The sequence below is a fragment of the Bubalus bubalis genome, chromosome 3 (assembly GCF_019923935.1).
Source record: "Bubalus bubalis isolate 160015118507 breed Murrah chromosome 3, NDDB_SH_1, whole genome shotgun sequence".
Taxonomy (NCBI): domain Eukaryota; kingdom Metazoa; phylum Chordata; class Mammalia; order Artiodactyla; family Bovidae; genus Bubalus; species Bubalus bubalis.
The window spans coordinates 35,524,597-35,534,643 of record NC_059159.1 but is presented as its reverse complement, the minus strand read 5'-3'; the positions used below and the strand labels follow the sequence as shown (position 1 = coordinate 35,534,643).

General features: G+C 53.8%; 2 protein-coding genes across 9 annotated transcripts in view; one reads left to right on the top strand and one right to left on the bottom strand.

The window, feature by feature from the left end:
* Positions 1 to 1,657: 1,657 nt before the first annotated feature.
* Positions 1,658 to 10,047, top strand: part of CHD3 (chromodomain helicase DNA binding protein 3) — a 24,553-nt gene continuing 16,163 nt past the window's right edge. For 7 of the 8 annotated variants that reach the window (XM_025280615.3, XM_025280612.3, XM_025280611.3 and 4 more), the window contains exons 1-7: positions 1,658 to 1,943; positions 6,537 to 6,649; positions 7,118 to 7,288; positions 7,546 to 7,670; positions 9,050 to 9,333; positions 9,565 to 9,695; positions 9,853 to 10,003. In XM_025280615.3, coding sequence (XP_025136400.2) covers positions 1,673 to 1,943; positions 6,537 to 6,649; positions 7,118 to 7,288; positions 7,546 to 7,670; positions 9,050 to 9,333; positions 9,565 to 9,695; positions 9,853 to 10,003 — 1,246 coding nt within the window. In that variant the 5' untranslated portion in view covers positions 1,658 to 1,672. The remainder of the gene's footprint in view (positions 1,944 to 6,536; positions 6,650 to 7,117; positions 7,289 to 7,545; positions 7,671 to 9,049; positions 9,334 to 9,564; positions 9,696 to 9,852; positions 10,004 to 10,047) is intronic. The other variant, XM_025280610.3, reaches the window with a different exon arrangement.
* RNF227 (ring finger protein 227) overlaps positions 7,299 to 10,047 on the bottom strand; it is a 22,591-nt gene continuing 19,842 nt past the window's right edge. The window contains exon 3 of the mRNA XM_025280656.3: positions 7,299 to 8,239. The gene's annotated coding sequence lies outside the window, so the exon portion shown is untranslated. The remainder of the gene's footprint in view (positions 8,240 to 10,047) is intronic.

Here is a 10,047-nt window from a genome sequence, read left to right as displayed (position 1 = left end):
TCTGGATGAGAAAGCTACTTTTGGACTCCTTTTCAATCTTCCATTTGATTCCTGGTATCACTTTAAAGATAAACATTGGCATATAGTGGGAAACCGTAGGTCAGAAAGTCAAATGAAAAATGTGAATGTAATCCCCTACCTCTTTTTTTCAGTCCCAGTTACTTTTCTGTTTCTTGGTACCTCAGTTTCTTCCACTTTATCAGTGTTGGAGATCATGGAGGAAGGGAAATATACTGAAATGGGAGAAAAGAGAAAATAATTTCACAATCTTCAGACTTAACTCTCCTTTATTCTAAAAATCTGTTCTATTTACTCCTAAATTAATTTCCCAAGTCCGATGAATTTTATATTCAAGTAATTGGGGGAGGGCAGGACGAGGTAAAGGAGAAAAGAGTGAAGATAAAATTTACAATTATAAATCACTGAAAAGGCTGGGCAAAGGGGAGAATCAAACATGGATTCCTTTGAAAAAAACTCAATCATCGTATCTATTCATATCTCTCCCCCAAAAGTCACTAGGATTTCTATCACTTTTTTAAAAAAAGAAAAAAAAAAAAATCCAGTACCGCTTCTCACTTAAAAGATACCTACACAATTAAATGCGTTTTGACTTTAATGAGGTATGTAGAAACAGAGTTATATATAAACATATATTTCATCTTTTTCCTTTTCAATGCCTGAAGGGGAAAAAAAACCTTCACATCAAACCACTCCCTTCTGAAGTATTCAGAAAAAAAAAAAAAAAGCTTTTCTTTAAGAGAAGGGAGGTGGGGAGGAAGAGACTAGTAAAGAAAAGAAAAAAATTAAATCTAGTTGGACTAGTATCTAACTAGTTAACCTTTAACAATTTATGCTGATGTCAGACTGAGCATGAGTACTGATTAATGCCCCCCCCTCAAATATTTTTTTATAAGGGGGAGTTAGTCACAGCAGCCATTTTTGTTTTATGCAGAAATCCTTCATGCCCCCCCCAACACGCACACACACTCACTCACTCACACACACACACTCAGTACACAAGGAAAATATCTCTATTAATCTGTGCACTAATCAGTTATGAAAAAAGGGAGAAATTTGTGGGTTTCTGGGTAGAGCTTGGAGATGGGGGTATAACAGGGAGGAGAATGGGGGGGGTGAAAAATGAAATATTAAGCCAGCCATTTTGTTTTAAAAGGGGATTTTTCCCCCCTCTCCCTTTCTTCATGGAGGGGGTGGCGGTGCTGGAGGGGGGGTTGTTTTAAAAATAATTTCCAGGCGGCCATCTTAGTGCCTCAGCTCTGAGAAATATTTCTGAGCGCCCCCCTCAGAATTTAAATATATTTAAAGCCACGAAGAAGGGGGTAGAGAGAAGTCGAAAACTTTTATATATATATATATATTTTTTAATCCCGCTCTCTTGTTCTCTCGGGAGGAAGAGAGAAGGAAAAAAAAAGTCCTCAATTTTTTTCCAAGAAAAATTTTTAGGGTGGTTTTGGCCCCCCTCGTCAGACGGCGGCCCCGAGGGGGGGTTTCGGAGGGGGGTGGCCCGGGGGTTTGGGGGGCTGGGGGAGGCGGTGAGGAGGAGGACGAGGACGCCGCCGCCGAGGAGGAGGAGGAGGAGGAGGAGGTGGTAGCGGTGGGGGAGGCGGGCGGGCGGTGGGTGGGGGGGTGGTGGGGGGGCCAGAGCCACAGGATGGCTTCCCCTCTGAGGGACGAGGAGGAGGAGGAGGAGGAGATGGTGGTGTCGGAGGAGGAAGACGAGGAGGAAGAAGAGGGCGACGAGGAGGAGGAGGAGGTGGAGGCGGCCGACGAGGACTACGAGGAGGACGACGACGAGGGAGTACTCGGGCGCGGGCCGGGCCACGACCGGGGCCGCGACCGCCACAGCCCCCCCGGCTGCCACCTCTTCCCGCCGCCGCCGCCGCCGCCGCCACTGCCCCCGCCGCCGCCGCCCCCGCCGCCAGGTAAGCGGCCGCCGACTCCCTCCCCCAGCCCGAGCCGGAGCCGCGGGCGCGCGAGGCCCGGGCGGGGGCGAGGCACCCACCGCGCGGCCGAGCCGAGGCGAATCCGGGGCGCGGGGCGCCGTCTGGGGCCCGTCGCCCCGCGGCGGTCCGAGCGGTCCGGGCGGGCGGCAGCGGCCGCCCGGCCAGGCCTCCTCCCCTCCCCCGCCGCACCCCTCCCCCGCCGCCGCCGCCGCCGCCGCCGCCGCCGCCGCTGCCGCCGCCCGGGCTGGAGAGCGCTGGGCGCGAGCTGCGCGCGCGGACCGGGCCACTCGGTCGCGGCTTTCGGGGGAGGAGGAGGAGGAGATTTTTTTTTTTTTTTTTTTACCCTCGGCGGGGAGGGGGTAGGCAGGAAACGGCCGAGGCGAAGCCAGGGCCCCCTCCCTGGCCGCGCGAGGGACCGCGGAGACCCTGGCGGCCGGACGGCGGCGTGGGGGAGGGGCGCGTGGGGGAGGGGCGGCCGCGCGGGCGCCCCTGGGGCTCGGGCCCCGGTGGGGTTGGACCGCGGGGAAGTGGGGTTTGCCTGCGAAGAACGGACCACGGCCCTCACAAGCCCCCGTCAGGGGTTGGGAAGGCTAGGGGGGTGGCGGGTGTCCATCGGACCCCCACACCTGTGGGGACTTCGATGCCCGCCAACTCTGGAGCGTGCGGTGGCACGTGGGGGAGGGGTCGTGTGAATGTTTGCGGGCGGCTGAGGACTAGGGGCAGGTGGTGGCCACACTTCATGCAGACCACTTCCTGGAATGAGACTGGCCCCGGCCCCCTCTCCCCCACTCGTACTAGGGAGCGCAGCTACTGGAGATTGGGGATCGAGAGGCGAGTGTCTGGGACACCAGATGCCCCCAATCCCACCCCTTTTATCTCTCCTCTGCCCTGGGCTCTTTTGTGTCAAGTGCGCCCCCCCCCGCCACCCCCCCCCATGACCCCGTCAGTCTGGGGTGGCCGAGCTGCCCAGCTGTGACTCTCACGTGGCTGCCATTCACTGTCACTCTCCCGCTGAAACCACCCACACCCTGACCACGTTGGGGGGCGTGAACTGCCCACCCAGCTGTTGTGCAGCTTGACCGTCACTCAGCACCCCTCCCCGGGGATGACAAGTCATCCGCACTGTCTAGGTAGTTCTGCCCCGCGGTGAAGGGGCCTGACCGCTGCCTCGGGTCGGGGGCCCAATAGTGGCCCCCCTCTGGCCATCCTCTAGAGTGCTCTGCTAGTGTTTTTCAGGATAGAGCATCTTTCGGGTGGTCACACCCCCAGGCCTCTGGATGCCTTGCAGCAGAAATGCACCAAACTTCAAAACATCTAACATCATACCCTTTGTAAAACTGTCATATTGATCTGTGTGGCTTCTGTGGGAAACGTTCCTGTCTAGTGGAGACAGCCTTTGAGGGACTGAAGCGCGGCGGGGTGGGGGGCCGGGGGGAGGTACTTTCTTGGGGCGAAGGGGGAAGGGGGTATCTAATGGAAACAGGATAAAGTCCACTTCCCCCCTCCCGGGCTTGTCTGAAAACGGGAAAAGTTTTTAAAAAGTTATCCCGAGAGAGCCCACTGATTTTGCAGAAGGGAAAAGGAATAAAGAACTGTGGGGAGGGGGTTACCTGGAAGACAGCAGAGGTGCTAAAGAGAAAGCAAGGATGTCAGGTTAAGTTAGGGGATGAGCAGTTCTCCCATATGTCTATTCCGAACTTAGAATGGGGTATTTGGGGGCTTTTGATCCCGGATTTGGGTCTGTAAAGGGGAGTGGATGAAAGAATCTGAGGTCGAGGTGGGTCTTTGTGTCAGTACTCCCTCCCCTTTTCCCTCTGCTTTCTAAGCATCGTCAAATGTTTTAAAAATTGTATATCTGAAATGAAAACCCACCTCCTCTCTCTGGCAGGGCAGTTTTATCTCCCTTTTAGCCCTCCAAGTCAAAGGAGTGACCCAGATACACCCCCTCAGATGACTTTCTGAGCTAAAACTTTGGCAAAATATTTTTAGTCTGCCCATTATTTCTCTCTACATAAGTGTGGGCAAAATAATCCTCCTCTGAGGCAATTTGTTTGGGCTGCCCCCCACCTCTTTCTCTTTAAGATGAACTGATAGCCGTTAGAGGTTCCTATTGTTTTTCATTCTGACGTCTTTGATTCTCACCATTTTGTTTTACATTCTTACCCAAGACCAATTTTTTCCCTTCCCCCCTCTCCAGTCTCCTTACATTGTTAAACGTTTAAAATAATAGCTCTCGTGCTGATGGGGGAAGGGAGCAGGAAGCCCAAAACTCATTTCTTCGCCCTCCCTCTTCTGGCAAGTCTAGAGAAATAATATAACATAATATATAGATGTGATTCCTTGTGGGTGGGGGTGGGGAATGATTGTGGGTGGTGCGGAAAATTCTGGTAGTTTCTTTGCAAAAGGTCTGAAAATACAAACCCACCCCCTGCATGCAATACGCATGTGCAGCAGACCTATTATGGTGGTTCGTTGTGGGGGAGGGAGGGGAATTTGAGAAAAAATAAATATATGTGTGAGAGATTGATGGTGAGATTAGAAGAAGAGAGGGGCGGGAGGCGAGGCTCTCGGCGAGGCCCCTCCCTCTCTCCGGCTCGCCAGGCCCCGCCCGGCCCCCTCGCCGCGCTCCTCCCTCGCTGTCTTCCGAGATCTGAGCCGGGATGTGGGAGAGTCTGGGCGCGCGGCCAGCATTGAGTGGCTGGTGAGGCAGAGGTTGGGACTTAGATTTGCTTTCATGCCTTCCCTCTCCTTTCCTCGCCGTCTACTTTGCGTCCCCACAGCACCGCCGTCTTCCCAAGTTGGGGAACCTCCCGCTGGGGTGGGGAGTGGAGTTAACTGGCTGCGAGGTCCCAGGGCTGGTGTCCACCCCCCACCCCACCCCACCCCCAGCTGGCGAAGACCGAGGCCATTTTCCTGATCCTCAGCCAGTTGGCCTGCCCTTGCCACTGCCCCGGCAGCCTCCGTTTCCATGTTCTAATATATTAGCGGGAGTCCCTGGGGTGAGGGACCGCTGGCTGCGGGGCACGGCGACTTACTGACTTCCTATTACGGTCCCCGCTCTGTTTTCACACCTCGGGCTGCCTGCAGGCACCTCCCCCGACTCCCCCGCCACAGCCCCCCAATTTTAAAGTGCTGTCCCGCGCGACAGGACACAGGATGCCGGAGCTGTGAGGAGAAGTAGCATTGAAGGAAGGAGGCGCCGCGATTCTGAGGCGCTGGAAACCGAGGCCTCCGGTGTAAATTGTGGCTAATTTTCCCTTGGCTGTGGTGGGGAAAAGGATTGTGTGTCCTAGAGCAAGGGGCTGGGCCCTGCCCAGGCTTTCCCCTCCAGCGCTGCAGCCTTTGCCTGAGCAGGACAGGTCTGGCTGGTTAGTCTAGTGCTTGCTGAGGGAGGGAGGCCTCACACCAGGCCCTCACTTCTGTGTGGCATCGGCTGTGTCTTCCTCCTGAAGTAGTTACTCTCTGAACCCTAAGCCTCCACAGTGTGGCAGGGGTCATGGAGAATGGGGAGCGGGGGACATCTGGGAAGAACCAGCCCCGGCCTGTCTGACAGGGACATCTGGAGAGAAAGCCAGGGACCTAGCCCTGCTAAAAGCATGTACAGACTGTCCTCTGGGTTTGTGCTCATGAGTATGTGATGCTTGTGCATTTGAGAACGCATTTGAGGGGTGTGTCTATGCCTGTCCAGTGTCTTTGTGTGGGTCTCCCATACTGCTTAGATATGAATGGGTTAGAATGCTTGAGACTACATTTGGAGGCAAGGGGTGAGACCCGGGGACAACGGGTAGGGTGCCTGAGTTCTCAAAGGGAACAGGGATGTGGATGTAGATTTGAAGGCACAATTGAGGCTGCTTGGGAGGAGGAGGGATGTTTAGGTAATTGTGGAGACCTTCTGTGGGGCTAGGGAGTGACAAAGGAGCCAGACACCAAGATCCTGTGGGCCAGAAGTGAACATGGCTGACTGAGGGTTTCTTTTCCTCCAAGGCTATACTGGGGTGACAGGAGTCTGGGTGATTATCTGAGGAAGTGTAAATAGAGGCCTCACTCCTCACAGAAAGGATGTCAGGGCCCCAGGGTGTTAGTGTGAGAGCCCAGGTGTCCACCTTTGGCTCTGCCTTCTCAGCATCTGGCTTAGGGAGCTGCCAGCTTGTGTCTCCCCACTCCAAGTGCTGGGGTCAGGCCAGGCCAGCAGCTGGGCATGGCTTCCCCAGTTCCTGGGCAGGATGCCAGCTGGCTAAGTGAGGGGGAAGGCAGGAGGAGCCCTGGCGGCGACTAAAAGGACCTGCCACAGTCAGAGCCCATGGCCTAGAGCCTGGTCCCTTGTTAGTAGGAGGGGAGAGACAGGAGTGGTTTGGCTGCTCTCCTCTTCTGACCCCTGACCTCCCATTCAGAACCCAGGCATCCCAGAATACTCGAAACACTCTCTGTTTGCGTCCAGCAAAGGGAGGCAAGGTTTGGAAGAGTTAATGCCGGATTTCCTAGAGAGCAGGAACCAAGGAGGTGAGGGAGGAAAAGGGCTGCAGAGGCTGGGAGCCTAGAGGCTTAGGTTTTCCGGTGCTGTCTGCTCCAAAGATAAGGATGACATTCGACTGCTGCCTTCAGCATTGGGCGTGAAGAAGAGAAAGCGAGGACCTAAGAAACAGAAGGAGAACAAGCCAGGAAAGCCCCGGAAACGCAAGAAGCTTGTAAGTGTTATGCACGCCTGTCTCTACAGTGAGGCTTGGAGACCCGTCCCAGAGACCTACGATTTCTCTGGGCCTGATTGCCATGGGGACCCTGAAGTCAGGGAGACCTGACTCCCTCTACCTGCCCCCACTCCCACCCCTGCTAGGCTGTATCTCCCAGGTCTGGGACCCATCCTAGTGAAGAGCCCTTTTGTCAACTTTACTTGCCCTGCAGCACGAGAAGCTGTTGGAAGCACTGGAGGTAGACTGCATGAATTCACAGCCCAGCAGTCCTCTGTCTTCTTGGGTAGCTTACTTACCTCTCTGTGCCTCAGTTTCTTCTACAAAAAAAAAGTGGATAAAAATAGATTAGTTGCTGTCTCATAGGATTGTTGTGAAGTTTAAAAGAGACGATGATATTTTGTGCTAGGAGGAGTTCCTGGCACATGCTAGGGCTCAAAAAATAGTATTTTTATTTCTCTCCCTTAGGACAGCGAGGAGGAATTTGGCTCTGAGCGAGATGAGTACCGGGAGAAGTCAGAGAGTGGAGGCAGTGAATATGGAACCGGACCAGGTCGGAAACGGAGACGGAAGCACCGAGAAAAAAAGGAGAAGAAGACAAAGCGGCGGAAAAAAGGGGAGGGAGAGGGGGGGCAAAAGGTGAGTAGATTTGGGGAGTGAGGGGAGAAATCTGTATCAATGACAAGCCTGAAGAGTAGGGGAGGGAGAGCCCTGGGCGAGCAGGGTGACAAATGGAGAGGCTGTGGTTTATGAGGAGTGGGATTGGACTGGGAATGGAGCAGAAAACTGGAAGCCCAGAGAAGCTGGTGGGTGGGCAGAGAGGCATGTCAGGGGGCGGGGGGAGTCCAGGACTGGAGCTGGGAGAGCACCTGCCTAACAGAAGCCTGGTATCCTAGCAAGTGGAACAGAAGTCATCAGCAACCCTGCTTCTGACCTGGGGCCTGGAGGACGTGGAACATGTGTTCTCCGAGGAAGATTACCATACACTCACCAACTACAAAGCCTTCAGCCAATTCATGAGGTACGGTAGGGCTGGGGAGCCCTCACGAGCTGACGCTTTTAATTTGGGGGAGGCCCTGGACCCCTCTGGGATCTGATGAAAGCTGAAAAATGGCTCTCCAGAGAAATTCACAGCACAGACACACAAAATTCCACATGTAATTTCAGAGAATTCCTGGACTCCCAGGATCCAAGCAGTCTAGTCAGGAACTCTTCACTGGGGATCAGAGTTCCATGGCTAGGTTAGAAAACTGGTGACCGATGGCCTTCTCTGCTCTTAATAGTTCCAGTTTATCCTGCCTGACTTTTCTTCAGACTGGAGTGGAGAGGTGGCATCAGTGTTCCCCAGTTTCCTTTCCTCAGTTATCAAGTCTTCTCTGCCCTTCCCTTAGACAGCAGTAGTAATGGAGGATGCAGGCCGAGAGTAGAACCTGCGAGTCAATAGCTTCTAAAGTAGAGGAGAACAGTAGAGATGCCTTTGGGGAAGCAGGCACTTCAGCAGAGCCCTTCAGCGCTCTGGAGACAGCCTGCTAAAATTCAGGTCCTGGTGCTTCTTGGGCAACTCACTTCTTTGATCTTCAGTTTCTGCATCTGTAAAATAGGCAAATAGTATGTACCTTTAGGAGGGACTGGCAACCCACTCCAGTATTCTTGCCTGGAGAATCCCATGGACAGAGGAGCCTGGGGGCCTATAGTCCAAGGGGTCACAAAGAGTCAAGACATGACTGAAAGGACTAAGTGGGTACTTTGGTTGGGTTTTGATGGGGTGGTGGATGGAAAGCTCAGCCCATTCCATATTCTGGGGCCCGGCAGAGTTCAGTCCCTGGTAGCGGTCATTAGTCCTGGTGTCTTACAGCTTCTCTACTAAAGACAGTGCTTCTGTCAGCACCGGGGTCACCTGTGTCCTCACAAGAGCTTAATACCCACCTCAGAGCAGAACAAGTGTGGCCCATCAGACTCCACCTAATGGGACCCTTCATTAGGTTCTACCAAGGCCTGTGGAACTCATGAGAAAAACACAGAGAACCGTAACAGCTCCTAGTAGTGTTGTGAGGATGGAATTAGATACGGTGTGTGAAAGCGTTTTAGGAACTGTAAAGTAGTTGTCAGAAGTAGAGCATTTTTGGTAATCTTGTATTTTTTGGCTTTATCCTATTTAATCTGCATTTAAATTTTATTTTGCCTATTTCTTTTTTGTTCTTTCATACGTTTTTCTTGTTCTGTTAAACTTTTAAAAACTTATTATTTGTTTACTTTAAAATTGATGTTACTCATGAGAGAACATGTTTACACTACCCAGGAACCCTAGCTTGTACATTGACTTTATTGCTGAGGGAAATGGCAATATTCCCTGACCATCTATCTGTGAAGGATCCGAGTCTCCTGCCTCTGTATTTACAGGCCCCTGATTGCTAAGAAGAATCCGAAGATCCCAATGTCTAAGATGATGACCATTCTTGGGGCCAAGTGGAGAGAGTTCAGCGCCAACAACCCCTTCAAGGGGTCGGCAGCGGCTGTGGCAGCGGCAGCGGCAGCAGCAGCGGCAGCTGTAGCTGAGCAGGTGTCAGCCGCTGTCTCCTCGGCCACCCCCATAGCACCCTCCGGACCCCCCGCCCTTCCACCACCCCCTGCTGCTGATATCCAGCCCCCACCCATCCGAAGAGCCAAAACCAAAGAGGGCAAAGGTAAGAAATCTTCTAGGTCGAACAGCTGTCACCCCACCCTCCAGACTGCATGTTCTCAAATTGTAGTCCAGAATGCTTGTCTCCTTGGCCCTGGTGGTTGGAAAAGTGCTTCCTAGGAAGGGTCTCAGTAAGACCATAGCCCACTAAGAGGCTCAGAGACCTTCATGGCCTCCCTTATTCCAGGATATCATGACCTCAGGCTTTTGTCCCTCACCTGCGTTCCTCACTCAGGTCCAGGCCACAAGCGGCGGAGTAAGAGCCCCCGAGTGCCTGACGGACGCAAGAAGCTTCGGGGAAAGAAGATGGCACCACTCAAAATCAAGCTAGGGCTGCTGGGTGGCAAGAGAAAGAAGGGCGGCTCGGTGAGAGGCCCCTCCGGTCTATTAAACTCCTGGGGGTGGTCAGGGACCTGGGGTCCAGACACATGGGTCCGTGAGGACAGCTGAAGCGGGAGCCCAAGGCCTGGGGAGGGGAGTGGAATCCAGCCGGCGCCCCTGACAGCCACGGGGCTATGGGCAGTATGTTTTGCAGAGTGACGAGGGCCCCGAACTGGAGGCCGAGGAATCAGACCTGGACAGCGGCAGTGTCCACAGTGCCTCAGGCCGCCCCGATGGCCCCATCCGCACCAAGAAATTAAAACGAGGCCGGCCCGGAAGGAAGAAGAAGAAGGGTGAGGGGCGTCAGCTGTGTGTGGCCCTGACAGTTAACTTTCCT